Source organism: Ranitomeya variabilis, chromosome 4 (genome assembly GCF_051348905.1).
Source record: "Ranitomeya variabilis isolate aRanVar5 chromosome 4, aRanVar5.hap1, whole genome shotgun sequence".
NCBI lineage: Eukaryota > Metazoa > Chordata > Amphibia > Anura > Dendrobatidae > Ranitomeya > Ranitomeya variabilis.
Genome location: NC_135235.1, coordinates 61,394,445 through 61,421,617, shown reverse-complemented (window position 1 = coordinate 61,421,617; position 27,173 = coordinate 61,394,445). Strand labels below are relative to the sequence as shown.

Below are 27,173 nucleotides of genomic sequence, written 5' to 3'. Positions count from 1 at the left end.
TTTGGGCTAAGATTTTGTGGTGCAGAAAGGAGGCCCCATTTCTTTATCTAAATTATTTGCGCTAGTACTGTCTTGCAGGCTTGTCATCACATTTCAGAATCTAAATCCTTTTAGCTAATAGTGTGGTCCAGAGACCAGCCTACATTTTTTAATCTGAATCATTTCTGACAACAGTTTATTCCAGACACACTAAATCTTCTGCTCTACTATTGTGCTGCACGCAGGAGGCAGGAGGCCACATTTCCTAATCTAAATAGTTTGTGCTAATTTTCTGGTGCAGGCAGTAGACCACATTTCCTAATCTAATATTAGCCAAATATTGGTTATGGATAGTCAAACACTACATTAATAATTAATATGTGGAATAAAACCCTATAACAGAAATCCATCAGCATCTTATTATTGATGTGTCAATGACCTCACAATGGCATCCTACTAGCACATAAAACCTCTTAACATTTTGGACTTAATAGGGTAGGAATCAAAGTGCCTCTAGTCCTTCAAGATTTTCTTATAAAAACTATTGATTGTTTGAGTTACCCTTAGTAGTAGAAAATATGAAAATGTGGATTACTTGAACATCTATGCAAACAACATATCATATCAGATGATTGTATAAGATTTCATCGTTTTGAAAATATACCTGAGCAGACGACTCCAGCATCTTCATTATGTCCACAGTTATTCACTGTAAATGGTTGGTGTAGACAGTCCCATACGTGTTGTTCATTGCCGGTGCATTGCACATCATCCAATACAATTACTCCTTGTCCTTGGCCAAATGCAGCACTGCCATTAAATGCAAGAGCTTGGCCACAATTTAACTGCCGGCATACAACTTGTGCAGCATTAATATCCCAATAATCATCACACACAGTTCCCCATGCTCCATTATAGAGGATTTCTACACGACCGTTACATTGACCATTGCCATTTACCAGTCTTATAGACAAGTCTGAACCTGAACCTAAAAAAAGGAGAATGGTCATTTCTGAAAACGATGAATTATAAATTATCTTAAAGGGAACCTGACAGATCCCCTATAAAGCATTTGTATTATTGTTACTAAATACCCTGCCTATTCAGCCCTTTGTAGTGTTTAAAACCAAAATACATGTTAAAGCAAATTTTTATAAATAGTGATGAGTGGATTTATTCGGATACCTTTCAGCAATCTCAAATTTGGCATGAAAGGAGCTCATTTGAATTTGTGTTCGGATTTACGTGCATTTTCCCTTAAAGTCAGCAAAACTCGTGAACAGTTCAGTAAATGATTGTGTTTCCACTAATGCTTTTGTAAGGACTTTGGCTAGGATAGTGGTGCTGTATGTTAAGCGGGGGGGTCTTTAATGAGGGGATTTAGTGTGGAGAGGTCAGAGGAATGGCAGACTGTTTTTGTTTTTTAATTTTTTCTCTTTTTGTTAACTTAATGTGTGTAGATTCTGGCAGACAATCACAGCACAAATACCATCCACAATGCCAGACACAAGGGCTTCTGTAATTGGTTGCCAAAATCACATGACCCTCTCCATATAAAAAGGAGATATGTTGTTTTGGTGGCATGATTTTGTCAGTGTAACAGTACAGAGAGGATGCTACAGTGGCTGCTGCAAGTTTTCAGATAGTTAGAAATGCAGTTTATTGTCAGTTTCTTCAGCTATTTTGGATCCTGTGTAAAATCAACCTTCCATCATCTGAAACAATTGTGCTAATAGTGTGGTGCAGGCAGGGCGCCACATTTCCTAATCACATTCAATTGGATTAATACTGTGGTGCAGGAAGGAGGCTACATTTCCTATTCAAAATCATTTGCACTAACATTGTGGTGTAGGCAGGAGGCCAGATTTCCTAATGAAAATAGTTTGGGCTAATATTGTGGTGCAGGCAGAAAGCCACATTTCCCAATCATGATCTTTTGGTCTAATATTGTGTTGCCAGCAGGATGTCACATTTCCTAATCAAACTTGTTTGGGCTAAGATTTTGTGGTGCAGAAAGGAGGCCCCATTTCTTTATCTAAATTATTTGCGCTAGTACTGTCTTGCAGGCTTGTCATCACATTTCAGAATCTAAATCCTTTTAGCTAATAGTGTGGTCCAGAGACCAGCCTACATTTTTTAATCTGAATCATTTCTGACAACAGTTTATTCCAGACACACTAAATCTTCTGCTCTACTATTGTGCTGCACGCAGGAGGCAGGAGGCCACATTTCCTAATCTAAATAGTTTGTGCTAATTTTCTGGTGCAGGCAGTAGACCACATTTCCTAATCTAATATTAGCCAAATATTGGTTATGGATAGTCAAACACTACATTAATAATTAATATGTGGAATAAAACCCTATAACAGAAATCCATCAGCATCTTATTATTGATGTGTCAATGACCTCACAAAGGCATCCTACTGGCACATAAAACCTCCTAACATTTTGGACTTAATAGGGAAGGAACCAAAGTGCCTCTAGTCCTTCAAGATTTTCTTATAAAAACTATTGATTGTTTGAGTTACCCTTAGTAGTAGAAAATATGAAAATGTGGATTACTTGAACATCTATGCAAACAACATATCATATCAGATGATTGTATAAGATTTCATCATTTTGAAAATATACCTGAGCAGACGACTCCAGCATCTTCATTATGTCCACAGTTATTCACTGTAAATGGTTGGTGTAGACAGTCCCATACGTGTTGTTCATTGCCGGTGCATTGCACATCATCCAATACAATTACTCCTTGTCCTTGGCCAAATGCAGCACTGCCATTAAATGCAAGAGCTTGGCCACAATTTAACTGCCGGCATACAACTTGTGCAGCATTAATATCCCAATAATCATCACACACAGTTCCCCATGCTCCATTATAGAGGATTTCTACACGACCGTTACATTGACCATTGCCATTTACCAGTCTTATAGACAAGTCTGAACCTGAACCTAAAAAAAAGGAGAATGGTCATTTCTGAAAACGATGAATTATAAATTATCTTAAAGGGAACCTGACAGATCCCCTATAAAGCATTTGTATTATTGTTACTAAATACCCTGCCTATTCAGCCCTTTGTAGTGTTTAAAACCAAAATACATGTTAAAGCAAATTTTTATAAATAGTGATGAGTGGATTTATTCGGATACCTTTCAGCAATCTCAAATTTGGCATGAAAGGAGCTCATTTGAATTTGTGTTCGGATTTACGTGCATTTTCCCTTAAAGTCAGCAAAACTCGTGAACAGTTCAGTAAATGATTGTGTTTCCACTAATGCTTTTGTTAGGACTTTGGCTAGGATAGTGGTGCTGTATGTTGGGCGGGGGGGTCTTTAATGAAGGGATTTAGTGTGGAGAGGTCAGAGGAATGGCGGACTGTTTTTGTCTTTTAATTTTTTCTCCTTTTGTTTACTTAATGTGTGTAGATTCTGGCTGACAATCACAGCACAAATACCATCTACAATGCCAGACACAAGGGCTTCTGTAATTGGTTGCCAAAATCACATGACCCTCTCCATATAAAAAGGGGATATGTTGTTTTGGTGGCATGATTTTGTCAGTGTAACAGTACAGAGAGGATGCTACAGTGGCTGCTGCAAGTTTTCAGATAGTTAGAAATGCAGTTTATTGTCAGTTTCTTCAGCTATTTTGGATCCTGTGTAAAATCAACCTTCCATCATCTGAAACAATTGTGCTAATAGTGTGGTGCAGGCAGGGCGCCACATTTCCTAATCACATTCAATTGGATTAATACTGTGGTGCAGGAAGGAGGCTACATTTCCTATTCAAAATCATTTGCACTAACATTGTGGTGTAGGCAGGAGGCCAGATTTCCTAATGAAAATAGTTTGGGCTAATATTGTGGTGCAGGCAGAAAGCCACATTTCCCAATCATGATCTTTTGGTCTAATATTGTGGTGCCAGCAGGATGTCACATTTCCTAATCAAACTTGTTTGGGCTAAGATTTTGTGGTGCAGAAAGGAGGCCCCATTTCTTTATCTAAATTATTTGCGCTAGTACTGTCTTGCAGGCTTGTCATCACATTTCAGAATCTAAATCCTTTTAGCTAATAGTGTGGTCCAGAGACCAGCCTACATTTTTTAATCTGAATCATTTCTGACAACAGTTTATTCCAGACACACTAAATCTTCTGCTCTACTATTGTGCTGCACGCAGGAGGCAGGAGGCCACATTTCCTAATCTAAATAGTTTGTGCTAATTTTCTGGTGCAGGCAGTAGACCACATTTCCTAATCTAATATTAGCCAAATATTGGTTATGGATAGTCAAACACTACATTAATAATTAATATGTGGAATAAAACCCTATAACAGAAATCCATCAGCATCTTATTATTGATGTGTCAATGACCTCACAAAGGCATCCTACTAGCACATAAAACCTCTTAACATTTTGGACTTAATAGGGTAGGAATCAAAGTGCCTCTAGTCCTTCAAGATTTTCTTATAAAAACTATTGATTGTTTGAGTTACCCTTAGTAGTAGAAAATATGAAAATGTGGATTACTTGAACATCTATGCAAACAACATATCATATCAGATGATTGTATAAGATTTCATCATTTTGAAAATATACCTGAGCAGACGACTCCAGCATCTTCATTATGTCCACAGTTATTCACTGTAAATGGTTGGTGTAGACAGTCCCATACGTGTTGTTCATTGCCGGTGCATTGCACATCATCCAATACAATTACTCCTTGTCCTTGGCCAAATGCAGCACTGCCATTAAATGCAAGAGCTTGGCCACAATTTAACTGCCGGCATACAACTTGTGCAGCATTAATATCCCAATAATCATCACACACAGTTCCCCATGCTCCATTATAGAGGATTTCTACACGACCGTTACATTGACCATTGCCATTTAGCAGTCTTATAGACAAGTCTGAACCTGAACCTAAAAAAAAGGAGAATGGTCATTTCTGAAAACGATGAATTATAAATTATCTTAAAGGGAACCTGACAGATCCCCTATAAAGCATTTGTATTATTGTTACTAAATACCCTGCCTATTCAGCCCTTTGTAGTGTTTAAAACCAAAATACATGTTAAAGCAAATTTTTATAAATAGTGATGAGTGGATTTATTCGGATACCTTTCAGCAATCTCAAATTTGGCATGAAAGGAGCTCATTTGAATTTGTGTTCGGATTTACGTGCATTTTCCCTTAAAGTCAGCAAAACTCGTGAACAGTTCAGTAAATGATTGTGTTTCCACTAATGCTTTTGTTAGGACTTTGGCTAGGATAGTGGTGCTGTATGTTGAGCGGGGGGGTCTTTAATGAGGGGATTTAGTGTGGAGAGGTCAGAGGAATGGCAGACTGTTTTTGTTTTTTAATTTTTTCTTTTTTTGTTAACTTAATGTGTGTAGATTCTGGCAGACAATCACAGCACAAATACCATCCACAATGCCAGACACAAGGGCTTCTGTAATTGGTTGCCAAAATCACATGACCCTCTCCATATAAAAAGGGGATATGTTGTTTTGGTGGCATGATTTTGTCAGTGTAACAGTACAGAGAGGATGCTACAGTGGCTGCTGCAAGTTTTCAGATAGTTAGAAATGCAGTTTATTGTCAGTTTCTTCAGCTATTTTGGATCCTGTGTAAAATCAACCTTCCATCATCTGAAACAATTGTGCTAATAGTGTGGTGCAGGCAGGGCGCCACATTTCCTAATCACATTCAATTGGATTAATACTGTGGTGCAGGAAGGAGGCTACATTTCCTATTCAAAATCATTTGCACTAACATTGTGGTGTAGGCAGGAGGCCAGATTTCCTAATGAAAATAGTTTGGGCTAATATTGTGGTGCAGGCAGAAAGCCACATTTCCCAATCATGATCTTTTGGTCTAATATTGTGGTGCCAGCAGGATGTCACATTTCCTAATCAAACTTGTTTGGGCTAAGATTTTGTGGTGCAGAAAGGAGGCCCCATTTCTTTATCTAAATTATTTGTGCTAGTACTGTCTTGCAGGCTTGTCATCACATTTCAGAATCTAAATCCTTTTAGCTAATAGTGTGGTCCAGAGACCAGCCTACATTTTTTAATCTGAATCATTTCTGACAACAGTTTATTCCAGACACACTAAATCTTCTGCTCTACTATTGTGCTGCACGCAGGAGGCAGGAGGCCACATTTCCTAATCTAAATAGTTTGTGCTAATTTTCTGGTGCAGGCAGTAGACCACATTTCCTAATCTAATATTAGCCAAATATTGGTTATGGATAGTCAAACACTACATTAATAATTAATATGTGGAATAAAACCCTATAACAGAAATCCATCAGCATCTTATTATTGATGTGTCAATGACCTCACAAAGGCATCCTACTAGCACATAAAACCTCTTAACATTTTGGACTTAATAGGGAAGGAATCAAAGTGCCTCTAGTCCTTCAAGATTTTCTTATAAAAACTATTGATTGTTTGAGTTACCCTTAGTAGTAGAAAATATGAAAATGTGGATTACTTGAACATCTATGCAAACAACATATCATATCAGATGATTGTATAAGATTTCATCATTTTGAAAATATACCTGAGCAGACGACTCCAGCATCTTCATTATGTCCACAGTTATTCACTGTAAATGGTTGGTGTAGACAGTCCCATACGTGTTGTTCATTGCCGGTGCATTGCACATCATCCAATACAATTACTCCTTGTCCTTGGCCAAATGCAGCACTGCCATTAAATGCAAGAGCTTGGCCACAATTTAACTGCCGGCATACAACTTGTGCAGCATTAATATCCCAATAATCATCACACACAGTTCCCCATGCTCCATTATAGAGGATTTCTACACGACCGTTACATTGACCATTGCCATTTACCAGTCTTATAGACAAGTCTGAACCTGAACCTAAAAAAAAGGAGAATGGTCATTTCTGAAAACGATGAATTATAAATTATCTTAAAGGGAACCTGACAGATCCCCTATAAAGCATTTGTATTATTGTTACTAAATACCCTGCCTATTCAGCCCTTTGTAGTGTTTAACACCAAAATACATGTTAAAGCAAATTTTTATAAATAGTGATGAGTGGATTTATTTGGATACCTTTCAGCAATCTCAAATTTGGCATGAAAGGAGCTCATTTGAATTTGTGTTCGGATTTACGTGCATTTTCCCTTAAAGTCAGCAAAACTCGTGAACAGTTCAGTAAATGATTGTGTTTCCACTAATGCTTTTGTTAGGACTTTGGCTAGGATAGTGGTGCTGTATGTTGAGCGGGGGGGTCTTTAATGAGGGGATTTAGTGTGGAGAGGTCAGAGGAATGGCAGACTGTTTTTGTTTTTTAATTTTTTCTTTTTTTGTTAACTTAATGTGTGTAGATTCTGGCAGACAATCACAGCACAAATACCATCCACAATGCCAGACACAAGGGCTTCTGTAATTGGTTGCCAAAATCACATGACCCTCTCCATATAAAAAGGGGATATGTTGTTTTGGTGGCATGATTTTGTCAGTGTAACAGTACAGAGAGGATGCTACAGTGGCTGCTGCAAGTTTTCAGATAGTTAGAAATGCAGTTTATTGTCAGTTTCTTCAGCTATTTTGGATCCTGTGTAAAATCAACCTTCCATCATCTGAAACAATTGTGCTAATAGTGTGGTGCAGGCAGGGCGCCACATTTCCTAATCACATTCAATTGGATTAATACTGTGGTGCAGGAAGGAGGCTACATTTCCTATTCAAAATCATTTGCACTAACATTGTGGTGTAGGCAGGAGGCCAGATTTCCTAATGAAAATAGTTTGGGCTAATATTGTGGTGCAGGCAGAAAGCCACATTTCCCAATCATGATCTTTTGGTCTAATATTGTGGTGCCAGCAGGATGTCACATTTCCTAATCAAACTTGTTTGGGCTAAGATTTTGTGGTGCAGAAAGGAGGCCCCATTTCTTTATCTAAATTATTTGCGCTAGTACTGTCTTGCAGGCTTGTCATCACATTTCAGAATCTAAATCCTTTTAGCTAATAGTGTGGTCCAGAGACCAGCCTACATTTTTTAATCTGAATCATTTCTGACAACAGTTTATTCCAGACACACTAAATCTTCTGCTCTACTATTGTGCTGCACGCAGGAGGCAGGAGGCCACATTTCCTAATCTAAATAGTTTGTGCTAATTTTCTGGTGCAGGCAGTAGACCACATTTCCTAATCTAATATTAGCCAAATATTGGTTATGGATAGTCAAACACTACATTAATAATTAATATGTGGAATAAAACCCTATAACAGAAATCCATCAGCATCTTATTATTGATGTGTCAATGACCTCACAAAGGCATCCTACTAGCACATAAAACCTCTTAACATTTTGGACTTAATAGGGTAGGAATCAAAGTGCCTCTAGTCCTTCAAGATTTTCTTATAAAAACTATTGATTGTTTGAGTTACCCTTAGTAGTAGAAAATATGAAAATGTGGATTACTTGAACATCTATGCAAACAACATATCATATCAGATGATTGTATAAGATTTCATCATTTTGAAAATATACCTGAGCAGACGACTCCAGCATCTTCATTATGTCCACAGTTATTCACTGTAAATGGTTGGTGTAGACAGTCCCATACGTGTTGTTCATTGCCGGTGCATTGCACATCATCCAATACAATTACTCCTTGTCCTTGGCCAAATGCAGCACTGCCATTAAATGCAAGAGCTTGGCCACAATTTAACTGCCGGCATACAACTTGTGCAGCATTAATATCCCAATAATCATCACACACAGTTCCCCATGCTCCATTATAGAGGATTTCTACACGACCGTTACATTGACCATTGCCATTTACCAGTCTTATAGACAAGTCTGAACCTGAACCTAAAAAAAAGGAGAATGGTCATTTCTGAAAACTATGAATTATAAATTATCTTAAAGGGAACCTGACAGATCCCCTATAAAGCATTTGTATTATTGTTACTAAATACCCTGCCTATTCAGCCCTTTGTAGTGTTTAAAACCAAAATACATGTTAAAGCAAATTTTTATAAATAGTGATGAGTGGATTTATTCGGATACCTTTCAGCAATCTCAAATTTGGCATGAAAGGAGCTCATTTGAATTTGTGTTCGGATTTACGTGCATTTTCCCTTAAAGTCAGCAAAACTCGTGAACAGTTCAGTAAATGATTGTGTTTCCACTAATGCTTTTGTTAGGACTTTGGCTAGGATAGTGGTGCTGTATGTTGAGCGGGGGGGTCTTTAATGAGGGGATTTAGTGTGGAGAGGTCAGAGGAATGGCAGACTGTTTTTGTTTTTTAATTTTTTCTTTTTTTGTTAACTTAATGTGTGTAGATTCTGGCAGACAATCACAGCACAAATACCATCCACAATGCCAGACACAAGGGCTTCTGTAATTGGTTGCCAAAATCACATGACCCTCTCCATATAAAAAGGGGATATGTTGTTTTGGTGGCATGATTTTGTCAGTGTAACAGTACAGAGAGGATGCTACAGTGGCTGCTGCAAGTTTTCAGATAGTTAGAAATGCAGTTTATTGTCAGTTTCTTCAGCTATTTTGGATCCTGTGTAAAATCAACCTTCCATCATCTGAAACAATTGTGCTAATAGTGTGGTGCAGGCAGGGCGCCACATTTCCTAATCACATTCAATTGGATTAATACTGTGGTGCAGGAAGGAGGCTACATTTCCTATTCAAAATCATTTGCACTAACATTGTGGTGTAGGCAGGAGGCCAGATTTCCTAATGAAAATAGTTTGGGCTAATATTGTGGTGCAGGCAGAAAGCCACATTTCCCAATCATGATCTTTTGGTCTAATATTGTGGTGCCAGCAGGATGTCACATTTCCTAATCAAACTTGTTTGGGCTAAGATTTTGTGGTGCAGAAAGGAGGCCCCATTTCTTTATCTAAATTATTTGTGCTAGTACTGTCTTGCAGGCTTGTCATCACATTTCAGAATCTAAATCCTTTTAGCTAATAGTGTGGTCCAGAGACCAGCCTACATTTTTTAATCTGAATCATTTCTGACAACAGTTTATTCCAGACACACTAAATCTTCTGCTCTACTATTGTGCTGCACGCAGGAGGCAGGAGGCCACATTTCCTAATCTAAATAGTTTGTGCTAATTTTCTGGTGCAGGCAGTAGACCACATTTCCTAATCTAATATTAGCCAAATATTGGTTATGGATAGTCAAACACTACATTAATAATTAATATGTGGAATAAAACCCTATAACAGAAATCCATCAGCATCTTATTATTGATGTGTCAATGACCTCACAAAGGCATCCTACTAGCACATAAAACCTCTTAACATTTTGGACTTAATAGGGAAGGAATCAAAGTGCCTCTAGTCCTTCAAGATTTTCTTATAAAAACTATTGATTGTTTGAGTTACCCTTAGTAGTAGAAAATATGAAAATGTGGATTACTTGAACATCTATGCAAACAACATATCATATCAGATGATTGTATAAGATTTCATCATTTTGAAAATATACCTGAGCAGACGACTCCAGCATCTTCATTATGTCCACAGTTATTCACTGTAAATGGTTGGTGTAGACAGTCCCATACGTGTTGTTCATTGCCGGTGCATTGCACATCATCCAATACAATTACTCCTTGTCCTTGGCCAAATGCAGCACTGCCATTAAATGCAAGAGCTTGGCCACAATTTAACTGCCGGCATACAACTTGTGCAGCATTAATATCCCAATAATCATCACACACAGTTCCCCATGCTCCATTATAGAGGATTTCTACACGACCGTTACATTGACCATTGCCATTTACCAGTCTTATAGACAAGTCTGAACCTGAACCTAAAAAAAAGGAGAATGGTCATTTCTGAAAACGATGAATTATAAATTATCTTAAAGGGAACCTGACAGATCCCCTATAAAGCATTTGTATTATTGTTACTAAATACCCTGCCTATTCAGCCCTTTGTAGTGTTTAACACCAAAATACATGTTAAAGCAAATTTTTATAAATAGTGATGAGTGGATTTATTTGGATACCTTTCAGCAATCTCAAATTTGGCATGAAAGGAGCTCATTTGAATTTGTGTTCGGATTTACGTGCATTTTCCCTTAAAGTCAGCAAAACTCGTGAACAGTTCAGTAAATGATTGTGTTTCCACTAATGCTTTTGTTAGGACTTTGGCTAGGATAGTGGTGCTGTATGTTGAGCGGGGGGGTCTTTAATGAGGGGATTTAGTGTGGAGAGGTCAGAGGAATGGCAGACTGTTTTTGTTTTTTAATTTTTTCTTTTTTTGTTAACTTAATGTGTGTAGATTCTGGCAGACAATCACAGCACAAATACCATCCACAATGCCAGACACAAGGGCTTCTGTAATTGGTTGCCAAAATCACATGACCCTCTCCATATAAAAAGGGGATATGTTGTTTTGGTGGCATGATTTTGTCAGTGTAACAGTACAGAGAGGATGCTACAGTGGCTGCTGCAAGTTTTCAGATAGTTAGAAATGCAGTTTATTGTCAGTTTCTTCAGCTATTTTGGATCCTGTGTAAAATCAACCTTCCATCATCTGAAACAATTGTGCTAATAGTGTGGTGCAGGCAGGGCGCCACATTTCCTAATCACATTCAATTGGATTAATACTGTGGTGCAGGAAGGAGGCTACATTTCCTATTCAAAATCATTTGCACTAACATTGTGGTGTAGGCAGGAGGCCAGATTTCCTAATGAAAATAGTTTGGGCTAATATTGTGGTGCAGGCAGAAAGCCACATTTCCCAATCATGATCTTTTGGTCTAATATTGTGGTGCCAGCAGGATGTCACATTTCCTAATCAAACTTGTTTGGGCTAAGATTTTGTGGTGCAGAAAGGAGGCCCCATTTCTTTATCTAAATTATTTGCGCTAGTACTGTCTTGCAGGCTTGTCATCACATTTCAGAATCTAAATCCTTTTAGCTAATAGTGTGGTCCAGAGACCAGCCTACATTTTTTAATCTGAATCATTTCTGACAACAGTTTATTCCAGACACACTAAATCTTCTGCTCTACTATTGTGCTGCACGCAGGAGGCAGGAGGCCACATTTCCTAATCTAAATAGTTTGTGCTAATTTTCTGGTGCAGGCAGTAGACCACATTTCCTAATCTAATATTAGCCAAATATTGGTTATGGATAGTCAAACACTACATTAATAATTAATATGTGGAATAAAACCCTATAACAGAAATCCATCAGCATCTTATTATTGATGTGTCAATGACCTCACAAAGGCATCCTACTAGCACATAAAACCTCTTAACATTTTGGACTTAATAGGGTAGGAATCAAAGTGCCTCTAGTCCTTCAAGATTTTCTTATAAAAACTATTGATTGTTTGAGTTACCCTTAGTAGTAGAAAATATGAAAATGTGGATTACTTGAACATCTATGCAAACAACATATCATATCAGATGATTGTATAAGATTTCATCATTTTGAAAATATACCTGAGCAGACGACTCCAGCATCTTCATTATGTCCACAGTTATTCACTGTAAATGGTTGGTGTAGACAGTCCCATACGTGTTGTTCATTGCCGGTGCATTGCACATCATCCAATACAATTACTCCTTGTCCTTGGCCAAATGCAGCACTGCCATTAAATGCAAGAGCTTGGCCACAATTTAACTGCCGGCATACAACTTGTGCAGCATTAATATCCCAATAATCATCACACACAGTTCCCCATGCTCCATTATAGAGGATTTCTACACGACCGTTACATTGACCATTGCCATTTACCAGTCTTATAGACAAGTCTGAACCTGAACCTAAAAAAAAGGAGAATGGTCATTTCTGAAAACTATGAATTATAAATTATCTTAAAGGGAACCTGACAGATCCCCTATAAAGCATTTGTATTATTGTTACTAAATACCCTGCCTATTCAGCCCTTTGTAGTGTTTAAAACCAAAATACATGTTAAAGCAAATTTTTATAAATAGTGATGAGTGGATTTATTCGGATACCTTTCAGCAATCTCAAATTTAGCATGAAAGGAGCTCATTTGAATTTGTGTTCGGATTTACGTGCATTTTCCCTTAAAGTCAGCAAAACTCGTGAACAGTTCAGTAAATGATTGTGTTTCCACTAATGCTTTTGTTAGGACTTTGGCTAGGATAGTGGTGCTGTATGTTGGGCGGGGGGGTCTTTAATGAAGGGATTTAGTGTGGAGAGGTCAGAGGAATGGCGGACTGTTTTTGTCTTTTAATTTTTTCTCTTTTTGTTTACTTAATGTGTGTAGATTCTGGCTGACAATCACAGCACAAATACCATCTACAATGCCAGACACAAGGGCTTCTGTAATTGGTTGCCAAAATCACATGACCCTCTCCATATAAAAAGGGGATATGTTGTTTTGGTGGCATGATTTTGTCAGTGTAACAGTACAGAGAGGATGCTACAGTGGCTGCTGCAAGTTTTCAGATAGTTAGAAATGCAGTTTATTGTCAGTTTCTTCAGCTATTTTGGATCCTGTGTAAAATCAACCTTCCATCATCTGAAACAATTGTGCTAATAGTGTGGTGCAGGCAGGGCGCCACATTTCCTAATCACATTCAATTGGATTAATACTGTGGTGCAGGAAGGAGGCTACATTTCCTATTCAAAATCATTTGCACTAACATTGTGGTGTAGGCAGGAGGCCAGATTTCCTAATGAAAATAGTTTGGGCTAATATTGTGGTGCAGGCAGAAAGCCACATTTCCCAATCATGATCTTTTGGTCTAATATTGTGGTGCCAGCAGGATGTCACATTTCCTAATCAAACTTGTTTGGGCTAAGATTTTGTGGTGCAGAAAGGAGGCCCCATTTCTTTATCTAAATTATTTGCGCTAGTACTGTCTTGCAGGCTTGTCATCACATTTCAGAATCTAAATCCTTTTAGCTAATAGTGTGGTCCAGAGACCAGCCTACATTTTTTAATCTGAATCATTTCTGACAACAGTTTATTCCAGACACACTAAATCTTCTGCTCTACTATTGTGCTGCACGCAGGAGGCAGGAGGCCACATTTCCTAATCTAAATAGTTTGTGCTAATTTTCTGGTGCAGGCAGTAGACCACATTTCCTAATCTAATATTAGCCAAATATTGGTTATGGATAGTCAAACACTACATTAATAATTAATATGTGGAATAAAACCCTATAACAGAAATCCATCAGCATCTTATTATTGATGTGTCAATGACCTCACAAAGGCATCCTACTAGCACATAAAACCTCTTAACATTTTGGACTTAATAGGGTAGGAATCAAAGTGCCTCCAGTCCTTCAAGATTTTCTTATAAAAACTATTGATTGTTTGAGTTACCCTTAGTAGTAGAAAATATGAAAATGTGGATTACTTGAACATCTATGCAAACAACATATCATATCAGATGATTGTATAAGATTTCATCATTTTGAAAATATACCTGAGCAGACGACTCCAGCATCTTCATTATGTCCACAGTTATTCACTGTAAATGGTTGGTGTAGACAGTCCCATACGTGTTGTTCATTGCCGGTGCATTGCACATCATCCAATACAATTACTCCTTGTCCTTGGCCAAATGCAGCACTGCCATTAAATGCAAGAGCTTGGCCACAATTTAACTGCCGGCATACAACTTGTGCAGCATTAATATCCCAATAATCATCACACACAGTTCCCCATGCTCCATTATAGAGGATTTCTACACGACCGTTACATTGACCATTGCCATTTACCAGTCTTATAGACAAGTCTGAACCTGAACCTAAAAAAAAGGAGAATGGTCATTTCTGAAAACGATGAATTATAAATTATCTTAAAGGGAACCTGACAGATCCCCTATAAAGCATTTGTATTATTGTTACTAAATACCCTGCCTATTCAGCCCTTTGTAGTGTTTAAAACCAAAATACATGTTAAAGCAAATTTTTATAAATAGTGATGAGTGGATTTATTCGGATACCTTTCAGCAATCTCAAATTTAGCATGAAAGGAGCTCATTTGAATTTGTGTTCGGATTTACGTGCATTTTCCCTTAAAGTCAGCAAAACTCGTGAACAGTTCAGTAAATGATTGTGTTTCCACTAATGCTTTTGTTAGGACTTTGGCTAGGATAGTGGTGCTGTATGTTGAGCGGGGGGGTCTTTAATGAGGGGATTTAGTGTGGAGAGGTCAGAGGAATGGCAGACTGTTTTTGTTTTTTAATTTTTTCTTTTTTTGTTAACTTAATGTGTGTAGATTCTGGCAGACAATCACAGCACAAATACCATCCACAATGCCAGACACAAGGGCTTCTGTAATTGGTTGCCAAAATCACATGACCCTCTCCATATAAAAAGGGGATATGTTGTTTTGGTGGCATGATTTTGTCAGTGTAAGTACAGAGAGGATGCTACAGTGGCTGCTGCAAGTTTTCAGATAGTTAGAAATGCAGTTTATTGTCAGTTTCTTCAGCTATTTTGGATCCTGTGTAAAATCAACCTTCCATCATCTGAAACAATTCTGCTAATAGTGTGGTGCAGGCAGGGCGCCACATTTCCTAATCACATTCAATTGGATTAATACTGTGGTGCAGGAAGGAGGCTACATTTCCTATTCAAAATCATTTGCACTAACATTGTGGTGTAGGCAGGAGGCCAGATTTCCTAATGAAAATAGTTTGGGCTAATATTGTGGTGCAGGCAGAAAGCCACATTTCCCAATCATGATCTTTTGGTCTAATATTGTGGTGCCAGCAGGATGTCACATTTCCTAATCAAACTTGTTTGGGCTAAGATTTTGTGGTGCAGAAAGGAGGCCCCATTTCTTTATCTAAATTATTTGTGCTAGTACTGTCTTGCAGGCTTGTCATCACATTTCAGAATCTAAATCCTTTTAGCTAATAGTGTGGTCCAGAGACCAGCCTACATTTTTTAATCTGAATCATTTCTGACAACAGTTTATTCCAGACACACTAAATCTTCTGCTCTACTATTGTGCTGCACGCAGGAGGCAGGAGGCCACATTTCCTAATCTAAATAGTTTGTGCTAATTTTCTGGTGCAGGCAGTAGACCACATTTCCTAATCTAATATTAGCCAAATATTGGTTATGGATAGTCAAACACTACATTAATAATTAATATGTGGAATAAAACCCTATAACAGAAATCCATCAGCATCTTATTATTGATGTGTCAATGACCTCACAAAGGCATCCTACTAGCACATAAAACCTCTTAACATTTTGGACTTAATAGGGAAGGAATCAAAGTGCCTCTAGTCCTTCAAGATTTTCTTATAAAAACTATTGATTGTTTGAGTTACCCTTAGTAGTAGAAAATATGAAAATGTGGATTACTTGAACATCTATGCAAACAACATATCATCAGATGATTGTATAAGATTTCATCATTTTGAAAATATACCTGAGCAGACGACTCCAGCATCTTCATTATGTCCACAGTTATTCACTGTAAATGGTTGGTGTAGACAGTCCCATACGTGTTGTTCATTGCCGGTGCATTGCACATCATCCAATACAATTACTCCTTGTCCTTGGCCAAATGCAGCACTGCCATTAAATGCAAGAGCTTGGCCACAATTTAACTGCCGGCATACAACTTGTGCAGCATTAATATCCCAATAATCATCACACACAGTTCCCCATGCTCCATTATAGAGGATTTCTACACGACCGTTACATTGACCATTGCCATTTACCAGTCTTATAGACAAGTCTGAACCTGAACCTAAAAAAAAGGAGAATGGTCATTTCTGAAAACAATGAATTATAAATTATCTTAAAGGGAACCTGACAGATCCCCTATAAAGCATTTGTATTATTGTTACTAAATACCCTGCCTATTCAGCACTTTGTAGTGTTTAAAACCAAAATACATGTTAAAGCAAATTTTTATAAATAGTGATGAGTGGATTTATTCGGATACCTTTCAGCAATCTCAAATTTGGCATGAAAGGAGCTCATTTGAATTTGTGTTCGGATTTACGTGCATTTTCCCTTAAAGTCAGCAAAACTCGTGAACAGTTCAGTAAATGATTGTGTTTCCACTAATGCTTTTGTTAGGACTTTGGCTAGGATAGTGGTGCTGTATGTTAAGCGGGGGGGTCTTTAATGAGGGGATTTAGTGTGGAGAGGTCAGAGGAATGGCAGACTGTTTTTGTTTTTTAATTTTTTCTCTTTTTGTTAACTTAATGTGTGTAGATTCTGGCAGACAATCACAGCACAAATACCATCCACAATGCCAGACACAAGGGCTTCTGTAATTGGTTGCCAAAATCACATGACCCTCTCCATATAAAAAGGGGATATGTTGTTTTGGTGGCATGATTTTGTCAGTGTAACAGTACTGAGAGGATGCTACAGTGGCTGCTGCAAGTTTTCAGATAGTTAGAAATGCAGTTTATTGTCAGTTTCTTCAGCTATTTTGGATCCTGTGTAAAATCAACCTTCCATCATCTGAAACAATTGTGCTAATAGTGTGGTGCAGGCAGGGCGCCACATTTCCTAATCACATTCAATTGGATTAATACTGTGGTGCAGGAAGGAGGCTACATTTCCTATTCAAAATCATTTGCACTAACATTGTGGTGTAGGCAGGAGGCCAGATTTCCTAATGAAAATAGTTTGGGCTAATATTGTGGTGCAGGCAGAAAGCCACATTTCCCAATCATGATCTTTTGGTCTAATATTGTGGTGCCAGCAGGATGTCACATTTCCTAATCAAACTTGTTTGGGCTAAGATTTTGTGGTGCAGAAAGGAGGCCCCATTTCTTTATCTAAATTATTTGTGCTAGTACTGTCTTGCAGGCTTGTCATCACATTTCAGAATCTAAATCCTTTTAGCTAATAGTGTGGTCCAGAGACCAGCCTACATTTTTTAATCTGAATCATTTCTGACAACAGTTTATTCCAGACACACTAAATCTTCTGCTCTACTATTGTGCTGCACGCAGGAGGCAGGAGGCCACATTTCCTAATCTAAATAGTTTGTGCTAATTTTCTGGTGCAGGCAGTAGACCACATTTCCTAATCTAATATTAGCCAAATATTGGTTATGGATAGTCAAACACTACATTAATAATTAATATGTGGAATAAAACCCTATAACAGAAATCCATCAGCATCTTATTATTGATGTGTCAATGACCTCACAAAGGCATCCTACTGGCACATAAAACCTCCTAACATTTTGGACTTAATAGGGAAGGAACCAAAGTGCCTCTAGTCCTTCAAGATTTTCTTATAAAAACTATTGATTGTTTGAGTTACCCTTAGTAGTAGAAAATATGAAAATGTGGATTACTTGAACATCTATGCAAACAACATATCATATCAGATGATTGTATAAGATTTCATCATTTTGAAAATATACCTGAGCAGACGACTCCAGCATCTTCATTATGTCCACAGTTATTCACTGTAAATGGTTGGTGTAGACAGTCCCATACGTGTTGTTCATTGCCGGTGCATTGCACATCATCCAATACAATTACTCCTTGTCCTTGGCCAAATGCAGCACTGCCATTAAATGCAAGAGCTTGGCCACAATTTAACTGCCGGCATACAACTTGTGCAGCATTAATATCCCAATAATCATCACACACAGTTCCCCATGCTCCATTATAGAGGATTTCTACACGACCGTTACATTGACCATTGCCATTTACCAGTCTTATAGACAAGTCTGAACCTGAACCTAAAAAAAAGGAGAATGGTCATTTCTGAAAACGATGAATTATAAATTATCTTAAAGGGAACCTGACAGATCCCCTATAAAGCATTTGTATTATTGTTACTAAATACCCTGCCTATTCAGCCCTTTGTAGTGTTTAAAACCAAAATACATGTTAAAGCAAATTTTTATAAATAGTGATGAGTGGATTTATTCGGATACCTTTCAGCAATCTCAAATTTGGCATGAAAGGAGCTCATTTGAATTTGTGTTCGGATTTACGTGCATTTTCCCTTAAAGTCAGCAAAACTCGTGAACAGTTCAGTAAATGATTGTGTTTCCACTAATGCTTTTGTTAGGACTTTGGCTAGGATAGTGGTGCTGTATGTTGAGCGGGGGGGGTCTTTAATGAGGGGATTTAGTGTGGAGAGGTCAGAGGAATGGCAGACTGTTTTTGTTTTTTAATTTTTTCTTTTTTTGTTAACTTAATGTGTGTAGATTCTGGCAGACAATCACAGCACAAATACCATCCACAATGCCAGACACAAGGGCTTCTGTAATTGGTTGCCAAAATCACATGACCCTCTCCATATAAAAAGGGGATATGTTGTTTTGGTGGCATGATTTTGTCAGTGTAACAGTACAGAGAGGATGCTACAGTGGCTGCTGCAAGTTTTCAGATAGTTAGAAATGCAGTTTATTGTCAGTTTCTTCAGCTATTTTGGATCCTGTGTAAAATCAACCTTCCATCATCTGAAACAATTGTGCTAATAGTGTGGTGCAGGCAGGGCGCCACATTTCCTAATCACATTCAATTGGATTAATACTGTGGTGCAGGAAGGAGGCTACATTTCCTATTCAAAATCATTTGCACTAACATTGTGGTGTAGGCAGGAGGCCAGATTTCCTAATGAAAATAGTTTGGGCTAATATTGTGGTGCAGGCAGAAAGCCACATTTCCCAATCATGATCTTTTGGTCTAATATTGTGGTGCCAGCAGGATGTCACATTTCCTAATCAAACTTGTTTGGGCTAAGATTTTGTGGTGCAGAAAGGAGGCCCCATTTCTTTATCTAAATTATTTGTGCTAGTACTGTCTTGCAGGCTTGTCATCACATTTCAGAATCTAAATCCTTTTAGCTAATAGTGTGGTCCAGAGACCAGCCTACATTTTTTAATCTGAATCATTTCTGACAACAGTTTATTCCAGACACACTAAATCTTCTGCTCTACTATTGTGCTGCACGCAGGAGGCAGGAGGCCACATTTCCTAATCTAAATAGTTTGTGCTAATTTTCTGGTGCAGGCAGTAGACCACATTTCCTAATCTAATATTAGCCAAATATTGGTTATGGATAGTCAAACACTACATTAATAATTAATATGTGGAATAAAACCCTATAACAGAAATCCATCAGCATCTTATTATTGATGTGTCAATGACCTCACAAAGGCATCCTACTAGCACATAAAACCTCTTAACATTTTGGACTTAATAGGGAAGGAATCAAAGTGCCTCTAGTCCCAAACAACATATCATATCAGATGATTGTATAAGATTTCATCATTTTGAAAATATACCTGAGCAGACGACTCCAGCATCTTCATTATGTCCACAGTTATTCACTGTAAATGGTTGGTGTAGACAGTCCCATACGTGTTGTTCATTGCCGGTGCATTGCACATCATCCAATACAATTACTCCTTGTCCTTGGCCAAATGCAGCACTGCCATTAAATGCAAGAGCTTGGCCACAATTTAACTGCCGGCATACAACTTGTGCAGCATTAATATCCCAATAATCATCACACACAGTTCCCCATGCTCCATTATAGAGGATTTCTACACGACCGTTACATTGACCATTGCCATTTACCAGTCTTATAGACAAGTCTGAACCTGAACCTAAAAAAAAGGAGAATGGTCATTTCTGAAAACGATGAATTATAAATTATCTTAAAGGGAACCTGACAGATCCCCTATAAAGCATTTGTATTATTGTTACTAAATACCCTGCCTATTCAGCCCTTTGTAGTGTTTAAAACCAAAATACATGTTAAAGCAAATTTTTATAAATAGTGATGAGTGGATTTATTCGGATACCTTTCAGCAATCTCAAATTTGGCATGAAAGGAGCTCATTTGAATTTGTGTTCGGATTTACGTGCATTTTCCCTTAAAGTCAGCAAAACTCGTGAACAGTTCAGTAAATGATTGTGTTTCCACTAATGCTTTTGTTAGGACTTTGGCTAGGATAGTGGTGCTGTATGTTGAGCGGGGGGGTCTTTAATGAGGGGATTTAGTGTGGAGAGGTCAGAGGAATGGCAGACTGTTTTTGTTTTTTAATTTTTTCTTTTTTTGTTAACTTAATGTGTGTAGATTCTGGCAGACAATCACAGCACAAATACCATCCACAATGCCAGACACAAGGGCTTCTGTAATTGGTTGCCAAAATCACATGACCCTCTCCATATAAAAAGGGGATATGTTGTTTTGGTGGCATGATTTTGTCAGTGTAACAGTACAGAGAGGATGCTACAGTGGCTGCTGCAAGTTTTCAGATAGTTAGAAATGCAGTTTATTGTCAGTTTCTTCAGCTATTTTGGATCCTGTGTAAAATCAACCTTCCATCATCTGAAACAATTGTGCTAATAGTGTGGTGCAGGCAGGGCGCCACATTTCCTAATCCCATTCAATTGGATTAATACTGTGGTGCAGGAAGGAGGCTACATTTCCTATTCAAAATCATTTGCACTAACATTGTGGTGTAGGCAGGAGGCCAGATTTCCTAATGAAAATAGTTTGGGCTAATATTGTGGTGCAGGCAGAAAGCCACATTTCCCAATCATGATCTTTTGGTCTAATATTGTGGTGCCAGCAGGATGTCACATTTCCTAATCAAACTTGTTTGGGCTAAGATTTTGTGGTGCAGAAAGGAGGCCCCATTTCTTTATCTAAATTATTTGCGCTAGTACTGTCTTGCAGGCTTGTCATCACATTTCAGAATCTAAATCCTTTTAGCTAATAGTGTGGTCCAGAGACCAGCCTACATTTTTTAATCTGAATCATTTCTGACAACAGTTTATTCCAGACACACTAAATCTTCTGCTCTACTATTGTGCTGCACGCAGGAGGCAGGAGGCCACATTTCCTAATCTAAATAGTTTGTGCTAATTTTCTGGTGCAGGCAGTAGACCACATTTCCTAATCTAATATTAGCCAAATATTGGTTATGGATAGTCAAACACTACATTAATAATTAATATGTGGAATAAAACCCTATAACAGAAATCCATCAGCATCTTATTATTGATGTGTCAATGACCTCACAAAGGCATCCTACTAGCACATAAAACCTCTTAACATTTTGGACTTAATAGGGAAGGAATCAAAGTGCCTCTAGTCCTTCATGATTTTCTTATAAAAACTATTGATTGTTTGAGTTACCCTTAGTAGTAGAAAATATGAAAATGTGGATTAGTTGAACATCTATGCAAACAACATATCATATCAGATGATTGTATAAGATTTCATCATTTTGAAAATATACCTGAGCAGACGACTCCAGCATCTTCATTATGTCCACAGTTATTCACTGTAAATGGTTGGTGTAGACAGTCCCATACGTGTTGTTCATTGCCGGTGCATTGCACATCATCCAATACAATTACTCCTTGTCCTTGGCCAAATGCAGCACTACCATTAAATGCAAGAGCTTGGCCACAATTTAACTGCCGGCATACAACTTGTGCAGCATTAATATCCCAATAATCATCACACACAGTTCCCCATGCTCCATTATAGAGGATTTCTACACGACCGTTACATTGACCATTGCCATTTACCAGTCTTATAGACAAGTCTGAACCTGAACGTAAAAAAAAGGAGAATGGTCATTTCTGAAAACTATGAATTATAAATTATCTTAAAGGGAACCTGACAGATCCCCTATAAAGCATTTGTATTATTGTTACTAAATACCCTGCCTATTCAGCCCTTTGTAGTGTTTAAAACCAAAATACATGTTAAAGCAAATTTTTATAAATAGTGATGAGTGGATTTATTCGGATACCTTTCAGCAATCTCAAATTTGGCATGAAAGGAGCTCATTTGAATTTGTGTTCGGATTTACGTGCATTTTCCCTTAAAGTCAGCAAAACTCGTGAACAGTTCAGTAAATGATTGTGTTTCCACTAATGCTTTTGTTAGGACTTTGGCTAGGATAGTGGTGCTGTATGTTGAGCGGGGGGGTCTTTAATGAGGGGATTTAGTGTGGAGAGGTCAGAGGAATGGCAGACTGTTTTTGTTTTTTAATTTTTTCTTTTTTTGTTAATTTAATGTGTGTAGATTCTGGCAGACAATCACAGCACAAATACCATCCACAATGCCAGACACAAGGGCTTCTGTAATTGGTTGCCAAAATCACATGACCCTCTCCATATAAAAAGGGGATATGTTGTTTTGGTGGCATGATTTTGTCAGTGTAACAGTACAGAGAGGATGCTACAGTGGCTGCTGCAAGTTTTCAGATAGTTAGAAATGCAGTTTATTGTCAGTTTCTTCAGCTATTTTGGATCCTGTGTAAAATCAACCTTCCATCATCTGAAACAATTGTGCTAATAGTGTGGTGCAGGTAGGGCGCCACATTTCCTAATCCCATTCAATTGGATTAATACTGTGGTGCAGGAAGGAGGCTACATTTCCTATTCAAAATCATTTGCACTAACATTGTGGTGTAGGCAGGAGGCCAGATTTCCTAATGAAAATAGTTTGGGCTAATATTGTGGTGCAGGCAGAAAGCCACATTTCCCAATCATGATCTTTTGGTCTAATATTGTGGTGCCAGCAGGATGTCACATTTCCTAATCAAACTTGTTTGGGCTAAGATTTTGTGGTGCAGAAAGGAGGCCCCATTTCTTTATCTAAATTATTTGCGCTAGTACTGTCTTGCAGGCTTGTCATCACATTTCAGAATATAAATCCTTTTAGCTAATAGTGTGGTCCAGAGACCAGCCTACATTTTTTAATCTGAATCATTTCTGACAACAGTTTATTCCAGACACACTAAATCTTCTGCTCTACTATTGTGCTGCACGCAGGAGGCAGGAGGCCACATTTCCTAATCTAAATAGTTTGTGCTAATTTTCTGGTGCAGGCAGTAGACCACATTTCCTAATCTAATATTAGCCAAATATTGGTTATGGATAGTCAAACACTACATTAATAATTAATATGTGGAATAAAACCCTATAACAGAAATCCATCAGCATCTTATTATTGATGTGTCAATGACCTCACAAAGGCATCCTACTAGCACATAAAACCTCTTAACATTTTGGACTTAATAGGGAAGGAATCAAAGTGCCTCTAGTCCTTCATGATTTTCTTATAAAAACTATTGATTGTTTGAGTTACCCTTAGTAGTAGAAAATATGAAAATGTGGATTAGTTGAACATCTATGCAAACAACATATCATATCAGATGATTGTATAAGATTTCATCATTTTGAAAATATACCTGAGCAGACGACTCCAGCATCTTCATTATGTCCACAGTTATTCACTGTAAATGGTTGGTGTAGACAGTCCCATACGTGTTGTTCATTGCCGGTGCATTGCACATCATCCAATACAATTACTCCTTGTCCTTGGCCAAATGCAGCACTGCCATTAAATGCAAGAGCTTGGCCACAATTTAACTGCCGGCATACAACTTGTGCAGCATTAATATCCCAATAATCATCACACACAGTTCCCCATGCTCCATTATAGAGGATTTCTACACGACCGTTACATTGACCATTGCCATTTACCAGTCTTATAGACAAGTCTGAACCTGAACGTAAAAAAAAGGAGAATGGTCATTTCTGAAAACTATGAATTATAAATTATCTTAAAGGGAACCTGACAGATCCCCTATAAAGCATTTGTATTATTGTTACTAAATACCCTGCCTATTCAGCCCTTTGTAGTGTTTAAAACCAAAATACATGTTAAAGCAAATTTTTATAAATAGTGATGAGTGGATTTATTCGGATACCTTTCAGCAATCTCAAATTTGGCATGAAAGGAGCTCATTTGAATTTGTGTTCGGATTTACGTGCATTTTCCCTTAAAGTCAGCAAAACTCGTGAACAGTTCAGTAAATGATTGTGTTTCCACTAATGCTTTTGTTAGGACTTTGGCTAGGATAGTGGTGCTGTATGTTGAGCGGGGGGGTCTTTAATGAGGGGATTTAGTGTGGAGAGGTCAGAGGAATGGCAGACTGTTTTTGTTTTTTAATTTTTTCTTTTTTTGTTAACTTAATGTGTGTAGATTCTGGCAGACAATCACAGCACAAATACCATCCACAATGCCAGACACAAGGGCTTCTGTAATTGGTTGCCAAAATCACATGACCCTCTCCATATAAAAAGGGGATATGTTGTTTTGGTGGCATGATTTTGTCAGTGTAACAGTACAGAGAGGATGCTACAGTGGCTGCTGCAAGTTTTCAGATAGTTAGAAATGCAGTTTATTGTCAGTTTCTTCAGCTATTTTGGATCCTGTGTAAAATCAACCTTCCATCATCTGAAACAATTCTGCTAATAGTGTGGTGCAGGCAGGGCGCCACATTTCCTAATCACATTCAATTGGATTAATACTGTGGTGCAGGAAGGAGGCTACATTTCCTATTCAAAATCATTTGCACTAACATTGTGGTGTAGGCAGGAGGCCAGATTTCCTAATGAAAATAGTTTGGGCTAATATTGTGGTGCAGGCAGAAAGCCACATTTCCCAATCATGATCTTTTGGTCTAATATTGTGGTGCCAGCAGGATGTCACATTTCCTAATCAAACTTGTTTGGGCTAAGATTTTGTGGTGCAGAAAGGAGGCCCCATTTCTTTATCTAAATTATTTGTGCTAGTACTGTCTTGCAGGCTTGTCATCACATTTCAGAATCTAAATCCTTTTAGCTAATAGTGTGGTCCAGAGACCAGCCTACATTTTTTAATCTGAATCATTTCTGACAACAGTTTATTCCAGACACACTAAATCTTCTGCTCTACTATTGTGCTGCACGCAGGAGGCAGGAGGCCACATTTCCTAATCTAAATAGTTTGTGCTAATTTTCTGGTGCAGGCAGTAGACCACATTTCCTAATCTAATATTAGCCAAATATTGGTTATGGATAGTCAAATACTACATTAATAATTAATATGTGGAATAAAACCCTATAACAGAAATCCATCAGCATCTTATTATTGATGTGTCAATGACCTCACAAAGGCATCCTACTAGCACATAAAACCTCTTAACATTTTGGACTTAATAGGGAAGGAACCAAAGTGCCTCTAGTCCTTCAAGATTTTCTTATAAAAACTATTGATTGTTTGAGTTACCCTTAGTAGTAGAAAATATGAAAATGTGGATTACTTGAACATCTATGCAAACAACATATCATATCAGATGATTGTATAAGATTTCATCATTTTGAAAATATACCTGAGCAGACAACTCCAGCATCTTCATTATGTCCACAGTTATTCACTGTAAATGGTTGGTGTAGACAGTCCCATACGTGTTGTTCATTGCCGGTGCATTGCACATCATCTAATACAATTACTCCTTGTCCTTGGCCAAATGCAGCACTGCCATTAAATGCAAGAGCTTGGCCACAATTTAACTGCCGGCATACAACTTGTGCAGCATAAATATCCCAATAATCATCACACACAGTTCCCCATGCTCCATTATAGAGGATTTCTACACGACCGTTACATTGACCATTGCCATTTACCAGTCTTATAGACAAGTCTGAACCTGAACCTAAAAAAAAGGAAAATGGTCATTTCTGAAAACGATGAATTATAAATTATCTTAAAGGGAACCTGACAGATCCCCTATAAAGCATTTGTATTATTGTTACTAAATACCCTGCCTATTCAGCCCTTTGTAGTGTTTAAAACCAAAATACAGGTTAAAGCAAATTTTTATGAATAGTGATGAGTGGATTTATTCGGATACCTTTCAGCAATCTCAAATTTGGCATGAAAGGAGCTCATTTGAATTTGTGTTCGGATTTACGTGCATTTTCCCTTAAAGTCAGCAAAACTCGTGAACAGTTCAGTAAAAGATTGTGTTTCCACTAATGCTTTTGTTAGGACTTTGGCTAGGATAGTGGTGCTGTATGTTGAGTGGGGGGGTCTTTAATGAGGGGATTTAGTGTGGAGAGGTCAGAGGAATGGCAGACTGTTTTTGTTTTTTAATTTTTTCTTTTTTTGTTAACTTAATGTGTGTAGATTCTGGCAGACAATCACAGCACAAATACCATCCACAATGCCAGACACAAGGGCTTCTGTAATTGGTTGCCAAAATCACATGACCCTCTCCATATAAAAAGGGGATATGTTGTTTTGGTGGCATGATTTTGTCAGTGTAACAGTACAGAGAGGATGCTACAGTGGCTGATGCAAGTTTTCAGATAGTTAGAAATGCAGTTTATTGTCAGTTTATTCAGCTATTTTGGATCCTGTGTAAAAT

General features: G+C 37.9%; 2 protein-coding genes across 2 annotated transcripts in view; both read right to left on the bottom strand.

Moving 5' to 3' along the window:
* LOC143767566 (uncharacterized) overlaps nt 1–971 on the bottom strand; it is a gene marked incomplete at its 5' end in the record, with an annotated part of 125,550 nt that extends 124,579 nt beyond the window's left edge. Inside the window, one exon of the mRNA XM_077255976.1 lies at nt 644–971. Within this exon, the coding sequence (XP_077112091.1) occupies nt 644–971 (328 nt within the window). The remainder of the gene's footprint in view (nt 1–643) is intronic.
* Nucleotides 972–985: 14 nt separating this feature from the next.
* LOC143767565 (uncharacterized) overlaps nt 986–27,173 on the bottom strand; it is a 95,129-nt gene continuing 68,941 nt past the window's right edge. Inside the window, exons 29-42 of the mRNA XM_077255975.1 lie at nt 26,226–26,447; nt 24,168–24,485; nt 22,200–22,511; nt 20,232–20,549; nt 18,439–18,668; nt 16,383–16,683; nt 14,509–14,730; nt 12,451–12,774; nt 10,483–10,794; nt 8,515–8,832; nt 6,635–6,864; nt 4,579–4,879; nt 2,687–2,922; nt 986–991 (exon numbers count right to left, since the gene is read on the bottom strand). Of these exons, the coding sequence (XP_077112090.1) occupies nt 986–991; nt 2,687–2,922; nt 4,579–4,879; nt 6,635–6,864; nt 8,515–8,832; nt 10,483–10,794; nt 12,451–12,774; nt 14,509–14,730; nt 16,383–16,683; nt 18,439–18,668; nt 20,232–20,549; nt 22,200–22,511; nt 24,168–24,485; nt 26,226–26,447 (3,650 nt within the window). The remainder of the gene's footprint in view (nt 992–2,686; nt 2,923–4,578; nt 4,880–6,634; nt 6,865–8,514; nt 8,833–10,482; nt 10,795–12,450; nt 12,775–14,508; nt 14,731–16,382; nt 16,684–18,438; nt 18,669–20,231; nt 20,550–22,199; nt 22,512–24,167; nt 24,486–26,225; nt 26,448–27,173) is intronic.